Source organism: Callospermophilus lateralis, unplaced genomic scaffold (assembly GCF_048772815.1).
Source record: "Callospermophilus lateralis isolate mCalLat2 unplaced genomic scaffold, mCalLat2.hap1 Scaffold_530, whole genome shotgun sequence".
Taxonomy (NCBI): domain Eukaryota; kingdom Metazoa; phylum Chordata; class Mammalia; order Rodentia; family Sciuridae; genus Callospermophilus; species Callospermophilus lateralis.
The window spans coordinates 861,259-880,083 of NW_027514463.1; the positions used below are offsets into that span (position 1 = coordinate 861,259).

The 18,825-nt window shown below is 43.6% G+C and overlaps 1 protein-coding gene and 1 pseudogene across 1 annotated transcript; both read right to left on the reverse strand.

Annotated features, from left to right (window-relative positions):
* Positions 1-857: 857 nt before the first annotated feature.
* On the reverse strand, positions 858-3,051 carry LOC143389292 (sorting nexin-18 pseudogene; annotated as a pseudogene).
* A 12,104-nt stretch (positions 3,052-15,155) lies between these two features.
* Positions 15,156-16,859, reverse strand: LOC143389354 (N-lysine methyltransferase KMT5A). The gene has a single exon (XM_076842478.2). It carries the CDS (start codon positions 16,857-16,859, stop codon positions 15,786-15,788), a length of 1,074 nt encoding a protein of 357 aa, XP_076698593.2. The 3' UTR covers positions 15,156-15,785.
* Between the last annotated feature and the right edge of the window lie 1,966 nt (positions 16,860-18,825).

The following is an 18,825-nucleotide window of genomic DNA, read 5'->3' on the forward strand; positions in this document are numbered from 1 at the left end:
AATCAGTTATTTTTTTCCTTCAGTATTGGAATAGTAGAAATTATTCTGGTCCCTCCTTAGATCAACCAACACCACTTTTATCACATATAACACTGAAATTTACAGACATCCCTGAAAAGTTTTTGATTAAGTAAATGAGTGAATCACAGTGGAGTCTCAATCAGTTAACAGTGTAGATCCATTTATAAACAAACAAATAAACAAATAAAAAAACTGAATATTAAAAGAAAACCTTCAAGCTAAAAAAAATAAAAAGAAGACGAAAAAACAAGAAAACCCTCCCAGGAACTGAAACCAAGTGTGTGTTGTCACTGATTCTGTACTTGTCTCCCCTGATTGATCAGACTCCTCTTTCTCCATATTATAAGACATGTTTGCTAAAATCCTCACGACCAGTTCTCAGGACACTTGCGTGAAGAGGCTATGCTACCGTAACATCTAAGTGAATATAGTGCACCATCTCTTCCCTAATAGACTTCGTATCCAGAGATGAGCATCGAGTCTCACTCTGCTGTGTTCGCCAGCATGTTTCAGAAGATAATACTTGCTGTGCAGACTGATGATAGCTGATCCTCCCACTCCACCCCCACCCCTGCCAATATGAGGTTATAACCAGTTTATCATCATGTACACTGGCTTTTTACTCTTTCAATCAGAAAAGTTGTGGCTTCCTTGCGGGGCGGGACGCAAAATGAAAAACTAAGAGTCTAAAGGCACAAAGTCGCATAGCTGCTCTAGTTGGAATTTGTAAACAGAGAACAGGTTGAATTTAGGTAATCCCAATCTGAGAGTGAAAAGGAATCCACAGCAGACTTTATCCAGCCAGCTTCTTTCAGACCCTTCATGGGTTTTGAGGTCTACAAAGTATGCACTAAAATACCCATACTTCAAAAAGCAATAAGGCAAATAGTATAATCATTATTCCAAAAGTTACAATGGTAGTGTAGGCATACATAGTATAATTTAGTTACAATGTGTGGTACTGTTTCTATGATATAGCCATATTAATGGTTTCTCTCCTACATAATTATATATTCAGCTGGCTTTCAGTTGAACACAAAACCATCCTTGTACCACCACTGATAGTTGGCAATAGCTCTTTGACAGCAGTTTTTATTCTGCTGTAGAAATTATTCTTGAACTGAAAAAAGTTCACAATCCAATGTCCAGTCATTAAACACTATCATATTTGTGAAGAGCTTCTTCCAACTTCTGGGTCACTTTTTGGAAAAATATCATTTGTTGTTGTAAGAAATGCTGCATCTGTGATTTAAAGTCTCTTACTCAAATTTGATGGAAGTGGTGAATTTCAGCCAAAGTGGCAAAAGAAATAGTGTTACAGTGATCCTGAATGCCATCAGCCTTTTTGACCTCCATCTTCCCTTCTTCCACGTGTCGCCTACTCTCCTTTACTTTGGTAAGAGCTCCTTTCTGAACGTGGATGATATCCGGGAAGTTGGCCAGGTGCCCTTGATACAGCGCTAACAGGTCCATTACTGGGTCCAGGTCCTGCCTGGGCTGCTAGGCAAAGAGCTCGCTGATGGCGTCATAGGCATCTCCGGTGAAGGCAATGGCCTGATTCAGGCCTGCTGAGAAAGCCTGCTGGTCCAGCTCAAAGGCCTGGCTGAGCCCACGGAAAGACTGTCCCACCTTCTGATATTCCTTCTTGAAGCCCGTCACCTGCTTGCGTGAACTCGTTGGCAGTGTGGTTGAGCTGCAGCGTGCTGTCATCCATCTTCTTGGTGAAGCACTTGAAGCCATCTATCTTGCTCTCCACCTCCTGCAGGTCAAGAGCTGCTGCGGGCTGTGTGCTCAGGGTCAAAAAGAAGTTGGCACCCACCATTTTGTCCTTCTCGGCCTTCCTCTTGCCCTGTTTCCAGGCCTTCTCATCTGTGCTAATGGGGCAGGTCAGGAAGTGCTGGAAGACATCACACTGTGCCAGCACTGGGTGGCTGGCCACGTGGTTCATCCACCAGATCAGGCCTTTCCTGCGCTTGGAGATGAAGTCCTCTTCGAAGCGGCCAGTAGCCTGCTTCTCGGGCAGGTGGGGCACAGAGATGACAGGAAACTTCTCAGCCAGGCGCGCATACAACCAGTCGAAGTGCTTGTAGCGCCTGTGCACCGGGACCTGTGTGTGTGGGGGGACCAGCTTGTAGGAGATGTAGCTCTTCATACCCTTGAACTTGGTCTGCTTGGTGGGGTCGTCTATGGTGCACTGGAAGGGGTAAGGGTTCTCCTGCCACTCGGAACCATAGGGCCCTAGCACCACGCATAGCTTGTCCCCATCCTTCACGAAGCCCGAAGCCTTGCCCAACACGAAGGCCTCCCCACCTGACTTGACAAAAGTGGAGAAGCGGTTGAGGTTGCGGCTCACCGTGGCCGAGCTCTTGGCCCCCGAAGGGTGGTACTGCGGAGGAGCTGATCCACCGCGGGAGCCCAGCGACGACAAGTCAGAGCCGGTGGACAAGCGGTAGCGGCTAGCAGCGCCGCCGCCGGCGGACGACAAGCCGTCGAGGTCCGGGTAGGTGCCGCTGCCCAGCACGCCAGGCTCGTCGGCCACCGTGGAGCTGTCGTCCCACTCTCGTCGTCCCAGTCATCGTTGCTGCCCTGGCTGGCCTGGTAGCCGCCGTAGAGTTGCTGAGGCGACGGCTGCAGTACACCCCCGGCATACGGAAAGCCCGCGCCGGGCGGCTGGAAGGTGCTCGGCGGCGGCGCCTGCTGCAGCTGCAACAGCGGCTGGAAGGCGTCGGGCGGCGGCTTGAAGGAGGCGGGCGGCGCGGCCGGCAGGGGCTCGAAGCCGCCAGGCGGCACGTTAGCATAGCGAGCAGGGGCGCCCGGACCGCAGTCGCCAGCCGGGCCTGGCTCGGGGGCTCGGATCACCTGCACTTAAGAGGCCGGGAAGAGACCGCGGTCGCCGAGGCTGTTGACTCCCTCGAGCCAGCCCTCAATGTCCTGCTCGCTGCACAGGCTCAGCACCTCGTGCTCCCGCAGCGATATCACTCCCGGGTTCTCCGACCTGAAGTCGTACAGCGCCCGGGCACGCAGCGCCATGGTCCTGGCGCCTTGGCGGGAGGTCCCGATACCGGCGCCCCGTGCCCGGCCCCGCCCAAGGTGCTCGCGGTGCTACCCGCACCCTGGTACACGGACTAGAGCCCTGAAGGCAGAGCGCAGCCCGCCTCCCCGGCCTGCCGGTAGCGCCCTCCGCGCAGCTCCGCTTGCAGCCCCGACTGCCGCGCAGGGCCGCCGGCGGCCCCGGGGGAGGCCCGCGGCCTCCCGCGTCCCCAGTTGCGCTAATCCACAGCCGAGAGCCACCTTCCTTGATTTTTAATCTTCTTTTTGCTGGTTTAGAAGCTACTAGTCCTCTGCTTGGAAAAATTCTATAAGGCCTAATAATAATTATTTTGTTAATATAACATTTATCTTAAATGTTTTGTTAGCTTTAATACTCACAAAAATTTGATTAAATGTGTTTTTTTTATGGATCCTATTTTATAGATGAGGAAACTGGAGCTTAGGAGACGATATATAGCTTGCCCACAGATAGCCACATCCAATCACCTTTTCTAGCTAAAGGCTGGGTGATGCTGACCCAGGGAGCATCTCTTCCCTGAAGTTACAAGACTTTCAGGATCAAAAGTTCTTCAGGTCTGGGTGTGCAATCCAGTGGTAGAGTGTCTGCCTGGCATGCATGAGGTCCTGGGTTATAATCCCAGAACGAACAACAACAACAAAACAAATAAATAAAAACAAGTGCTGTGAAGTCCTGACTCCCACAGTGAGCCAGGAGTGATGTATCTGAGAGCTCAGAAGCTAAAAGCCACCAGACAGCCACAAGACGACAGCAGGGATGAATTGTGGAAAGAATGCAAGTTTCTAGCTAAACACCAGTGACAGTGTTGTCACCCAGATGGACCAGGTGCGAGTGGAGGAATCGGGAGCTGAAGCCCATCCATCACAATGTACTGCTTAGTACAGAGGACAAATAAGTGCACCCCTATTCCTTGAGTCTTCTACCATGGAATTGTCATAGAATATCTATTGGTCTGTCCTTCTCCCCTCCCTGCCTACTCTCTGCAGAAAGAACCAGAAAAGCTGGCTGTGAAGGTCAGCACCTTTCCCTGGGTGCTCTGGAGTACATAAAGCCAGAGGACATTTCCTCTTGCCTGCTATGATAAGCTATTGCTGGTGACTTCTGACCTACACATTTGACACCTAGGAAGAGATTTATTGTATTTGGTTAAGAGTTTGGAAGACATGCTTCTAATTACATAATGTATCACTGTCTAATGTCTCTGGTTTTCCTTCACCTATGTTTGCATTACATTTACCACTGAAATGTAAAAATTGAAAGGTATAGAAGCCGAGTTTCTAAAAAGTATAAAAATATCAAAAATATTTGAGGAAGTAAATATTCTACTTATTTGATGATGATGATGATTATTAGCCAGCCTACGAGCCTTTTTAAGATTTTTCCCTTGTGTTGTCAAAATATCTATTCATACAAGTGGCAGCAGAGGGCGCTCATCTTACAGGTTAATTTCTATCTGAACTTTCTGTGACGGAAAACACTTGTTAAAATGCCTGTGTATGTCAACAAGTTTATGGTTTCTTAAAATGTGTGTGTGTGTGGGTGTGTGTGTGTGTGTGTAAAACAAAAGAGAGAAGATGACAGACAGATAAACAGGTAGATATTAGACTGATAGATAAAATAGAAATTACTTTTGTGGCTCCTCTCCTGTCCAGTAATTCCAAAACCATGTGTGATTGTTTTAGTCATCCTTTTTGTCACGTTGAACAAAATATCTGATAAGAATAATTAAAGGAGTAAAGATTTATTTTGGCTCAGGGTTTCAGAGGTCTCAGTCCATAGATAGCTGACTTTATTGCTTGGGCCCCAGGTGAGGCAGAAAGGATGCAGGAAAACAGCACAGGATATGATACTAAGAAAAAGAGAGAGGATTCCACTCACCAGGGACAAAATATAAGCCCTAAAGCCGTGTCCCAGTGATCTACCTCCTCCAGGCACACCCTACCCGCCTACACATACCATCCAATTATTCCGCATCAATGGATTAATCATTGATTAAGTTACAACTCTAAAGATTTATTCATTTTACCTGTGCACATTCTGGCATTGTCTCACACATGAGGTTCTGAGGGCCACCTTCCCTTGAGAGCCAGGGGCTTTGGCACATGCCTGTAATCCCAGTGGCTCAGGAGGCTGAGACAGGAGAATTGTGGGAGTTTGAAGCCAACCTCAGCAAAAGTGAGGCGCTAAGACCCTGTCTCTAAATAAAATACAAAATATGGCTGGAGATGTGGCTTAGTGGTCGAGTGCCCCTAAGTTCAATCTCTAGTACCAAACAACAACAACAACAAAAAAAATGAACAAAAAAATCTCAATTATGTTCCCCTTGAATAATTAACACTTTTTCTCCTTAAGCATGTTGCTTTTCTGTTTCACCATGGAAACTTTCCATCATGTGCTCAGGAAGCTGGGGCTCTGGAGTACTGCCCTCCCACTCTCCAGTACATGCGCTTTCTCCCGGGGTCTTCTCTGGAGGACCATAGCCATTTCTGGAGCTTGTCCAGGAAAGAAGAAAGTAGATCTAGTTCCTTCTGTTGTGACTTTGGTTATGCTATCTGCACAAACTGCTCCAATACACTTTCCCAATGTCTTTTCCCTTTGTCTCCCCTCTTCTCCCACATATCTCTTCCTCCAAACCTTTCTTCGGTATTCCATGCTGTCATTGTTCTCTACCTCAAGGTCATATGCATCACCATGTAAGCTACACACCTGCGGTAGCCAGCCTCCTAGATGGCCCCATGGTTTAGTCAGCTTTTTTTGCCACTGTGACTAAAAGACCTGACAAGAGAAATTTTAGAGAAAGAAAAATTTATTTTTGGCTCATAGTTTTAGAGGTCTCTATCCACAGACAGCCTGGTCCATTCCTTGGGGCTCAAAGTGAGGCAGAACATCATAGTGGAAGAGTGGATGGAGGAAAGTGGCTCAGGATATGGCCAGGAAAGAGAGAGAGAGAGAGAGAGAGAGAGAGAGAGAGAGAGAGAGAAGAGGAGAGGAGAGGAGAGGAGAGGAGAGGAGAGGAGAGGAGAGAGAGGCTCCACTTGTCAGATAAAAAAATATATACCCCAAAGTCACACCCCCAATGACTCACCTCCTCCTGCTACACCCTACTCACCTTCAGTCACCACTTAGTTATTCCCATCAGCGGATTAATTCATGTAATGGGTTAAAGCTCTCATAATCCAATTGTTTCTCATCTAAACCTTCTTGTATTACCTTACACATGAGCTTTGGGGAGCCACCTCATACCCAAATCATAACACCCTATGATCCCTACCTCCTTGTACATATACCTTAAATACTGCCTTTATGTGTAGCAGAGCTGGCCTGTATTACCATTAGGATATTATGGTAATGAAGTTCTGTGAATTCCAAAGTTAAGGTCACAAAATACATGTTCTTTCCACCTTGCTCTCTCTTGGATCCATGAGCTTGCTGCCATGTTTTGAGGATGCACAAGTGGTTTTGTGGAGGGTCCATTTGACTAGGACCTAAGTCCTACCAACAGCTAGCAGTTCCTTCCCATGCGAGTTCCAACCTTGTGAACAAGCCACCCTTAAAGTAAATTCCCCAGCACCAATAAAGTCTGCAGATGCCTGCAACCCTGTCAACCTCTTGTCTACAGCCCCCTAAGAAACCCTGAGCCTAAAGCACCTAGCACAGTAGCTTCTGAATTCCTAACCCACAGAAAGTGTGAGATAATAAATGTTTGTTGTTTTAAGATAGTAAGTAGGTTTGGGGCAATTTGCCATGCAGCAATAAAAACTAAGACTCTTTCCATCATGCCTGACAACACAGTTAGCACTGCATGTCTTTGTGGCTTCACATCCTTGTGGTTAAAGCCCTCCAATGGCTCATCACTAATTTGGGATAAAACACAAACCCTTTCACACAGCTTAGGTCTTTCCAGATCTGGCTCCTGTGTGCCTCCCAGCCTCACCCTGCCCACTCTGCCTTTCCTCCCCCATCTCTCTGACTACTCTGAAACACACTGCATCTCCCTGCATGTGGATGGATAAAACTGCCAGATAAAATATAGCTTTCCCAGTGAATTCTGAATTTCAGATAAACAACCAATAATTGGCATGGTTATACAATACACGGGGCACTCCTATGCTAAAAATAGTGTGCATTCTATAACGTTATCCTGTTGTTTATATGAAATTCATATTTCACAGGGCATCCTGTACTTTTAGGTGCTAAATATGGCAACCCTGCAGATGTGAACTGATTTCTCTCAGCTCCTACTCATCCACCAGCTAGGTTGCTGCAGCTCCCCTGCTTACCTTCCTGTCCTGCAAGATTCTAGAAAGAAAGAAATTGGCATCTCTAGAAAGCCCACACTGGCTCCCCCTTCACACATATCCCCAGGACAGATCTGATATGCCTGCCACAAGACCCCACCCCAACCTGTCACAGCTCCTCACTTCAAACACTGCCATTACAGCAGGCCTCCTCATCCAGGAGGGGTTCATTCCAAGACCCCCCAGGAATGCCTGAAACCACAGGTAGAACTGATTCCTGTGTAGAATTGTCTTTTGTATGCATATGCATGCATACCTATAATAAAGTTTAATTTATAAATTTGGCACAGTAAGAAATTAACAACCACAATTAACACCGAAAAAAAAGAACAAATTTAACAATATAGCATAATAAAAGTATGTGAATGTGGTCCCTCCCCGCCTTCTTGGGTCAAGACTAATACTAATATGGTTTGATTGCTGCTGTCCCTGGGTAATGAAACTGTAGGAAGTAAAACTGCAGATCAGGCAGAATAACTATTCATTTGCTTGTCTTCAGTCCTAGATTCTGAGCTCCTAACTTACTTACCATACAGCCTCTGTACCAAAAGCATGACATGATTATGGTTTACAAGTACTGGGTATTCACCGTAAGCTAGTTACCATTCTAAGATGTTTCACATATATTAACTTGTGAATCTTCATATCAAGACAAATGAAGTACTAGTAATAACCCAGTTTTACTGTGAGGAAACTGAGGCCAGAAGAGGCTATGTTCCTTCCCCAGTGGCATTCAACAATGGCGTTGAGTTTGGGGTTCAGACCCAGTTGTGCAACTCCAGAGCCCAACTTCTCATGATAAGCTAGAGACACTGCCTCTGTATGGTGGCTGACAAGTGTTTGGTGAATGAATGTGAGAACTAATTATCCAAATGAGCTAGCTAATTGCCTTCAAATGCAGACCCCTCTGCTTCTTCCCCTCCCAGCTCTCTCCATCCACTATTGCCTAGCACAAAGATGGTACCTACCTCAGGGAAAAGGCCAAAGAACTCTTTTGGTCTCTTTTTCCATCTTCAATTTCTGCCCACAGATCCAGGATACCACTGTGTACTGCACTTCCCTAAGGAAAAAGGGATCTGACTTAGGAATATAAACTAAGAGAGCACTGTGGTTACTAGCATGAATTCTAGAGAAAAACTTGCTCAGCTCAGATCTCAACTCTACTCTCTTTTTTTAAAATATTTTTTTAGTTGTCAATGGACCTTTACTTTAGGTAAATATGTGGTGCTAAGAATTGAACCCAGTGCCTTACACATGCTAGGCAAGCGCTCTACTACTAAGCCACAAACCCAGCCTCTCAGCTCTACTCTTTACCAGCTGTGTGACTTTGAACGAGGCCTCAGGACTTAGATTCTTCGTCTGAGAAAAGTAGATGATAGTTTTTAATTCATAGAGTATTGTTGAGAATTAAATGAAATTAAAGAAAGAAAACACCTTCACAGGGCCTGAAACAGTATGTACTTAATAAATGTCTGCTGTGAGCATTGTAATTATTATTCCACTCAGCCCCTGAAAAGATATCTGCAGACCCAGCACCTCCATGAACTTTCCTGACTTCCCTGGCCTCCTTCCTCTGTGCAGTTTCAGACAGCAGTTAGAGAGCTGAGCCACTGTGCCCCTAGGGAAGCAAAGCCCTCTCACTCTTGGGGACATTTTTATTGTTGCATTTTAATTATACATAATAGTGGGATTCATTGTAACATATTCATAAGTGCATCTAACATAGTGTGGTCAATTTCATTCCCCAGTATCTCCCTATACCTTCCTCTTCTTCTTCCCCGGGTTCCTCTTTCTCTACTGTACTGATCCCCTTCTATTCTCATGAGATACCCTCTATTATTTCCCCCCATTTTTTTCCTCTGTAGCTCCCACATATGAGAGAAAACACATAACCCGTGAATTTCTTAGTCTGACTTATTTCACTTAGCATGATATTCTCCAGTTCCATCCATTTTACTGAAAATAACATAATTTCATTTTTCTTTATAGCTAAATAAAACTTCATTATGTATATATACCACATTTTCTTTATCCATTTATCTGGTGACAAAGACTTAGGCTGGTTCCATAGTTTGGCTATTGGGAATTGCACTGGTATAAATATGAATGAATCACTATGTATGATGTATGTATGAATCACTATAGTATCTTGACTTTAATTTTTTGAATAAACACCAAGGAATGGTATACTTCTCACCTAACTTAATAATAGTAAGCCCATGATGGTTGATGGCTAACATTTTTTAGCATGCTGGGTACTGTGCTGAGTACTTTACATGTGTAACCTCACTTAATCCCTACCACAATACTGTGAGGTTTGGTACCATTATTATCCCTATTGTATGGATAAGAAAACTAAGCAATTACTAAAAGTCATGCAGCTAGTTAGAGAAGAACCCAATTTTTAATTCTATGGTATGGTATGGACATAGAATCTTTAATGATCCCCTTCTCTCCAGCCCCCAGGTTTCTGTGACAAACCTACCTAGCAGTTATTCCAGTTGATCCTGAAGACATAATACATTTGCAGAGTTGAGATCCCTGTCTCAACCTCTAGCTGCGTAGGTGATCACCTGGGAAGCTGATTTACTGAGCTACTCCACATGAAATGGATTAAAATTTCTGGAGAGTAGAACAAAAGCATTGGCTATTTTATAAGGTTTTTCTGGATGATCCCAACAGGCAGCCAGAGTTGAGAGACACTCTTCTTTAAGCCATTTCCAATGGATGTTGGTGTAGAAGAATCTGGTGTAACAGAAATAACCACCATAGTCAGAGGGTGCTGTATAGCCAAAGAAATAGGCAACAGATCCAGAAATATTCAGAGAACCATTTTGCAGGGACTTACAGACAGACACATAGTCAAGAGTGGCATCAAGATCATGACTTGGGTCAAAGGCATGGGGCATAGATAATGAGCAGGACAAAGGTGGCTTTCATCCAGACCAGAATGGACCTGGTTGTACTGTGCTAACATAAACATGTAGATCACATAGATCCAGCCACAATGCTCCACCTACCCTCTATTATTGTATTCATAGTGCACTAGGAAACTACATGAGGAAAACAGACCAGGGTTACTTAGTGGGAAATCATGGCAGTGACAACTCAATATGGCTGTAGTCATATCAAGCCAACTGTCTACAGATGTGTGAAAATTTAAACAAATTCTTGAGACCCTCATATCAGAACTCTGTTCAGAATGGTTTCTGCTCCTCCCCCTCTAAGAGCAGTCTCTGAACAGTGAAGGTGTGGCTATCTCACAGCTCTCAGAACTTTCCTTTATTCATCTTCTAATACATACATTATAGGATTGACTCACACTAATATAGAGGTAAGCACTTCCCTCAGACCCTTAAAGAAAAAAACATTCCCAGGTGCCTACTGCACTCACAGGAACCTGCAAGTCAGCATCTCCTTCTTTTTTGCACCTTGACAACACCTTGACTCATTATAGCCTCAACCCTGGGAGGTCATACCAATGTATTATAATAATCACTATTTACATAGTATAGCTTTCATCTGTTGGGGTTCTTTGGATGCAAGCAATAGAAACCAACTCTGACTTAAGTTGAGAAATAAATTATTGAAAACACAAGTGGGTCACAGACTCCAAGGAACCGCAGTGACCATGGAAAAAAAAGGAATCGGGGTACCCATAAGGAGGAAGGAGGCAGAATCTCTTCAAGAAACCACCTTAGAGATTCTGGTTTCCATCTGACCCTATTCCCAAGATTAATACCATAAGACCATATTTGACTCATATGACTGCCCCTTGGCACCATGATTGACAATTCCAACACTACCTTGAATAGAATCACTTCCCAAAGCACAATTGAGATGCTATAACAGAAGGACCTGGGGCTGGTACTGGACTGGAAAGGTATTAGATATTTGCTCTAGCACTGTGCCAATTACAAGATTTTATGTAAGAAAGTAACATCCTATGAGATGAGAGATGCAGGGAATGTTCATTTCAGGTAAAGCTGTGTCCTAATTGCTAATTCCTTCATGTTAGTGATAAATACTTCATAAAAAAATTTAAAAGCCCTGCACATACATAGCTATCATAATGTGGGTTTGCAAATCAGAGAGATCACACCTATTTGAATTGCCTACCACTATATGTGCAGAAGCAGAGAAAGGAAGAAATTTGTGGAGTCTGAGTATCATGGTTTTGATCTGGAACATATTCTAAAGGCTCAAGTGTTGGATGCTTGATCCCCAGTGCAGCAAGGTTAAGAGGTGGACTTCTTGGGAAGTGATCAGACCATGAGGCCTCTGACCTCATGGATGGATTTGCCCATTGATGGATTCATAGCTTGATGGCATTATTGGGAGATGGAAACTTTAGGACTGGAGCCTTTTGGAAGTCACTAGGGGCATATTCTGGAAGGGTATATCCTGTCCCCAACACCCCCCTCTCTCTCTCCTCCCTGCTTCCAGGCTGCCAAGGGATCAAACAATTTTGTTCTTCCACAACCTTCTGCCATGATGTTCTGTCTTACCACAGCCCAGAAACAATGGAGCCAGCCAACTTTTCACTGAAACCTCAGAAATCATGAGTCAAATTAATCTTCATCCTTTAAATTGATTTTCTCAGGTATTTTATTATAGCAATAAAAAGCTCACAAAGCCTCTAAGTTTTGCTCCTACTTATGTCACCTCATCTGCATCTTGTCAAGTATTTCAGGTCTGACCATCTATTAGCAGTCAGCTATACACTGAAAGGCCATATCAGTTAGTTCTTAAGAGCGCACTGGGGCCATACCACCTAGGTTCAGCACCTATTTCTGCTATTTATTACTTATGTGTCTTGGGGAAGATGTTTAATCTCTCTATATCTCAGTGTGTCATAAATGCAAAATAAAGATGATAATAAATTAATACCTGTAAATGGTAAAATAGTTAATATCAATGAAGTACTTCATTCAATATCTGACCCCTAGTAAGTATTTGTATTTGTCTGCTTTTTGATGCTAGAACAAAATAACTGAGTATTTTATGAGGAACAGAGGTTTATTTAGCTCACAGTTGGGAGGCAGAAAGTCCAAACAGAATGGCACTGGCTCTTGCAAGCTCCCCTTAAACTACATTAAAACAAGCCATGTACAAGAGGGAGAGATCACATGACAAGACAGGAAGCCAGAAAGCTTCAAGAGTCAGACTTGCTCTTTTGTAACAATGCACTCTCACAGCAACTAACTCACTTTGAGAGAGCAATATTAATCCTCCTGTGGTCAATGCTCCCAGCAACCTCATCATCTTCCACTAGGTCCCACCTTTTAAAAGTTCCACCCTCTCTTAATACCACCACCTTGGTGACCAAACATCCAACACCTGATCCTTTGGGGGACACACTCAAACCATACTGAACCCAGGGTGCTCCTAAGTATTTGCTGCTATTAGTATATCACAGTTTCAATTCAAGAAGAGAATTTCCAGGAGATTATAACTAGTAGCCTATCCTCATTTATAAAGTTGGAGGTTTACAGCAAGCCCTGGGGTCACATTCCAAATTTCTCTGGGAGTGGAGTACAGATTTGCATGATTATCGATGGCTCTTTCCTTCATCTTTCCCTCACTTCTTTTGGCCCATCCCATTGCCTTTATGCTATGATTAAATAGCCTAGCATAACAATTCCCAAAGCTGATCCCAATGATGGTTCACAACAAATACAGCCTATTTATCTATGAAGTAAAAGGTCAGCTAAGAGCCTGCTCACATAATCAACCCTTTCTGCTTTATCAGTTTCATGATGTAGAGGTACAAGCACCCTGAAGTAACATAGTCATTACCATTCTTCCTCCCATCACTCTCGCCCCACATTCTTCCCAACTGCTTCAACCACCTTGGGTTGCATAATTAGTAATAAAAAATTCACGACACCCTGGTTAAGTTTGAATTTCTGGGAAGCAATGGTTACTTTTGTATTTGTTGTTGAACTGGAATTCAAATTTATCCAGGGGTCTTGTATTTTATCTGGAATGATTATACTAACCCACCATGAACACAAGTGCCACTAAACTTCCTAAATGGTAGGATAACAATAGCTCTACCCATCCCTATTTGGGATTCAGGACACCAAGAGGCTGGCATCTATTGAAGCCATATCTGCCAAGCCAAACAAAGCACATTTCCTGGTGACATAATTCCACAGGATGCTAGAGACCTATGCTCAAATAAACTTGGGAAACTCTGCATTCTCTTTAACTCCATTCACTTCCATTCCAGGGAACAGATTATTCTGACCAGTATTTTGGTTCTATCTTGTTTTGTTATCCTTATAATAATGGTAATATTATTTTACATACTATATTAGATTGTATAACATACAATATTATCTACATAATAAATATATATTTAACATTACAGATTTACACAGTAAACAATTTGGATTTACCACCTTTTAAACTAATTTCTTTGCTCATCATTCTCTCTTGAATTTCAGACTTTCTTTCTACAATCCACTTTTCTCTTTGAAAAAAAAATGTATCACTTTAGTGAAAAAGAAATAAAGTTCCTTTTAGTGAAAATTTGTTGGAGCCAAAAACTTAGTTTTGAATGTCTTTAAATGTCTGTATTTTACCTTCTTTCTTGAAAGATAATTTGAGCATAGAATTCTATGTTGATGATTATTTTTCTCCCAGCATCTCTCTCAGCATTCCATTGTTTTCCGGCTTTGGTCCTGTGGTTGAAAAGTCTGCTGTAATGCTGCCTAATTTGCCATTTCTTCGTACATAAACCTGTATTTTTTTTTTTTTTGGCCTTGCCTGGCAATAAATATTTTAATTTTTGTTTCATTTTTATGATGACAAATAATTTTCAAGTTTATTTCCTTTTTTGTTTGTTTGTTTGCTTAAATACAAAGCTAAACCACAAACAGGTACAACCAAGACATTTTATCTCACATTTAAAGACTCCTGCCAGATCCTCCTCCAATTTGCTGACCACTGACCAGGCTAGTGGGGGTGGGGGGAAGACTTTCTTAGGTAGCACCGTCATGAGGCCCAGGATGGGGTAAGGATGAGGACAGGTTCTCACACCTGTCTCCATTCACATTTACCTGGGACCAGGGTGGACAGGAGCCCCAGCCCCATGGACAGAAGGTGGACAGTGAGTGAGAATCAGACCCCTGGGGAGGGAAGAGGAAGCCAGCTACTCCTCCTGGTATCACATTCAAGCTGAGAACTGAGCCTTGTCCTTGCTCCCTGGCTAAGGGCCCTGCCCGCTCCATGTGCACCAGATGCCTTTCTTTGAGGCTGGTGGAGACGGCTGGGCGGGATCCTGAGCTCTAGGCTCACAATTCAGGTTATGGCTGTGCTTCACAGGAAGGACACCAGGTGGTCTGACAACAGAAGGCCTCACAGCAGATCTGGAACTTTCAACCCAGCAGAACTGGGCAGGTGGGTGAGGGGATCGGGGAAATAAATTTCTGGTCCCGCTACAAAACTTTATTGTTGATTAGAATAGAGTACCATCTCAAATCTCTTCTACAAAAACAAAAAAACCCCAAAACAAAACAAAAGAAATCCCAACCACTTCACTCACTTCAAGACCTATATACATGTAAGTTGTTCTCTGTGGTTTTTTTTTCCTTTTTTCTTTTTTTTGACTTTTTTTTTTTAATTTTTACTATTATTTTTTTAAAATAAACTCAGTGTTCACATTTCTATAAAGAATTAACCCAGTTTCAGGAAGCCCTGCCCTGGCAGGTGCAGGGAGCAGCGCTGTCCCCGCCTGCCTCTAGGGTGACTACCCACCCTGATGCTTCAAGGTGCCCCGAAAAGCGGCCGCCCGTGGAAGAGAAAGTCTAGGCCCGGCCGCGCTCCCCGGCCATGGGCCAGTAAGCTTTCAAGAAAGCAGAGGGGAAGACTAGCTTACTGCGAAACCCTTTAAAAAATATTTCATATACTTCAAGGTGCGCCTGTCGAGACGTGAGGAGACAAGAGCTTGGAGACATCCTGCCCAGGTCTGGGAGACAGCGGCGCCCTCACACCCGCCCGTCCTGGGACGTCGGGGTGTGCGGGCAGGCCCGGCTCTTCACCTGGAGGCAGGAGACCCCCGGCTTCCTAGTTCATGTTTGACTCTTTCCTCTAAAACCTGTGCCGAGTCTTTGACTGCATGCACGGGAAGCACAAACGTTCAACTTGTATGCAAAAAAGGTACAAAAACAACTAGAATATAAAAGTTTTGGTAATATAAGGCCATCTGTTCAAGTCCACCTTGGAAACCTGTAACAGATATTTAAATACTACAGTGAAAAGGCATCTTAATATACTTTTTAAAAAGATCTGAAGTACTCCGCTAAGATTAAGTGTGTAAAAAAAAATCATTTCCCTTTGAGGGCACTTTGTCCTTCGAAGAAGGGAGGCGGGTGAGGAGGCCGATGACATCAATGCTTCAGCCACGGGTAGGCCTCGATGGAGGCCCTGCTGCGGTCCCCGTAGTCGTACAGCAGCTCCTCCCCGGCCGCGATGTCGCGGGAGGCGATGAGGATGAGGTGAGGCACGCCGTCGATGTCGTGCAGTTTCGTCTGGCAGTTCCCGCACTTGCTGTGATTGATCAGCCTTCCCAGGCGGTTTGTCTCTCTGGTGGCGTCCACGCAGTAGGTTTTGCTCAGATACTGAAAATAATACATGTAGCAGCCTGTAGAGGGGTCTTGTGCATACAGAGCCTCTCGCTTCTTGGCGTCAGTGATCTCGATAAGGTCGCCATGGTACTCCACCACAAAGTCGCCCCGGGAGAACTGCTTGGTGGCGATCACGCCCCTGCCTTTGCCATCAATGAGGTCAATCTTCATGCCTTCTTCCTTCCCACTTTCAATCAGCTCATCTATTCTCTTCCTTTCTTCAGACTGCAGCTCGGCCTTGCTCTTCCTGGAGCTCCTCCGGACAGGGTAGAAGTCCGTGAGTTTGCGATTCTGTTGCGTTTTTCCTTGAGCTTTTTTCCGAGGGGTCTGTTTTCCCTTGAGGGCCTTTTTCAGGGCCTGCTTGGCAATGGCTGCATTGGTAGAATCACAAGTCGAGGTTGGAGTTTTTGGAGGTTCTGCTGCTTCAGATTTTTGGTTTGGAAAAGGTGCCAGGGGACCTCTCCTGGCGTCTTTGATCTTCTGTTCTTCGGACTTCAGGGAGCTCCGGATGGCATTCCCAGCACTTCTTTTCTCTTCTCGTTTCCTGTAGATTCCAGCTAATGGTTTCCCCTGGCATTTGACTTCGTGATGTGCAACTGAGTTCTCTTCCTGAAGGGGGGAACGCATTCCAGAGCATTTGTTCAGGCTCATGTAGGTATAGATCTTTGATTGCCCAGTAAATACGTTCTCCCCATTGGTGCGGGGCCTCCCCGGGCCCCTCCGCTGCACCATCTCCGGGCCCGGGGCCGTCGCTGCCACCGCCACCGCCGCCGCCGCCGCCGCCGCCGCCGCCGCCTCCACCGCGCGGGGCTTGGACATCTTCCTGCCTCTAGCCATGGCCCGGCTCTGTCACCGCCTGGATCTCCCGGGAAACCGAGCTTTCGAAAAAATTGCAACAACTGTAGCCAACTGCTCCGGCGAGCTGCAGCTGCTCCTGTATTTTATTTTTTATTTGTCTTCATAGTCCCATTATAATAGATTTAGGAATGGATTTATTTAGTTAAGTATGCTTAAGATTCATTTTGATTCTGAACCTATAAATTAATATCTTCCCTAAACTCCAGATTGTTTTCTGCCATTGCCTATTCACATAATATCTTCTCTTTCTATCTCTTCTCTCCCTCTGGAACTCCTATTTGACATAGTAATCTGTGCACATTCTATATTTTCTTTTCAAATTCTCCATATTTCTGCCTCTGTGCTGTGATCTGGATAGTTTCTTCAGATCTATCTTCTGGTTTACCAATTGGGTCACTAGCAATGTCTTACCTGCTGTTCAATCTATATATTGGATTTTGTTTTCAATAATGATGTTTATTATTTCTCAAAATTCAATTTCATATGTGCCTGGTCTTTTTTAAAGCATGTTTTTTTTAACATGTATTAATCATGCAAATTAAGGGGTTTCACTGTGACATTTCAAAATGCATGTGTTGTGCTTTGATCATGTCCACCTTACTTTCTCTTCTATCCTACTCTTCACTCTTTAATCCTTTCTTTCAAAGCATCTTATTTCTTGTTCATGCTTTTTACTCTCTTTTTTTCTTTAAGTATTTTAATTTACATTTTATATACAATAGTTCTAATATCTAAAATCATTGAATATAAAATTTTGATGCTAATCATTTCTGCAAACTCATGACAGTTGGTTTCCTTAAGGGTTTTGTAATTGTGGTTATTGAACTCTTGTTCAATGGGCTTTGTATGTGTGAATATTTTAAAATTTTCATGGCGAATTAGTCTGTCCAGAGGAATTTTTGTTTGGTTGTCCTAGGCACTCTAGAGCCTAGGACGTATTATTATTGACAGCATATTATTAGTTTTTTGCCTTGTGATTCTTAAATGATAAATGTTGTCCATGATTATGAATTACATTGGGAAACTTTTTCCCGTATCTATAATATCAATCAAGACAGAAACATTTCCTTATCTTTCCCCTTTTCTGTGAAATAATTTTTTCCTCATTTTCTCTTTCACCTGACAAAGTAGCTATATGAGGATCCAAACCTAGTGCAGAGGTCTCAGTCCCAACCCCTATTCTTCATGCAGCTACAAAAACTCAGAGTGCTGGATTTTCATGATTGAAAATTCTCTCAGTTCAGATGCAGCTGTATCCTGAAAATAGTCCTAATTTTGCTAAACTATGCATATAAAATCATATATTTTGTTGAGAATTTTTTAGTGTTTTGTAAAGAGAAGTTATTTTAGGATGCCCAGTTTAATGTTACTGGAAAATAGGGCCCCAAACTGCATTCTGTACCTCACTCTTAGAAATTCATTGATGGCAGCACATTGGTTCTGAAGTCAATAAACCAATGAAGGCTTACATCAGTATCTCTTGAATGTTTTGTTGACCTTGAAATCTTTTGTTCAAATAATACCAACACTTAAGAGCCAGTAGTTCCCGGGACATTCTTTAGGAAACACTGACCTAATGATTTAAATAGAGATAGTAAGTGAGAGAGTCTGGCTGCTAATAAACAGAGGTCCTTCTTGATAAACTTGAGGAATTGCCAAGAAGAACCCTGCAAAATAATTGTGGTTTTGTTCATAATGGTTGTTGGGATTTTTGTGATGTTTTGGTTTTGAGGAGTTTCATTTCTTTTGTTTTGTTTTGTTTTGTTTTGGTCCTAGAAGCACTATGCACATTTGCACCCCTTTAGCCAGGGCACAGAGCTAATGTTATCTTTCTTTACACAGGAAGGAAAGGAAGTACTTTCCATTCTAGTTCTTGTTTTCATATCCAAAAGTTTCCATGGTTTTATTCTGGGTGCTGAAACTTTCCAAACCCCAGTGTCATGCA

Bases quoted from the DNA above. Each gene is read 5' to 3' on its own strand.
- LOC143389354 (XM_076842478.2), bottom strand. From the start codon at position 16,859: ATGGCTAGAGGCAGGAAGATGTCCAAGCCCCGCGCGGTGGAGGCGGCG.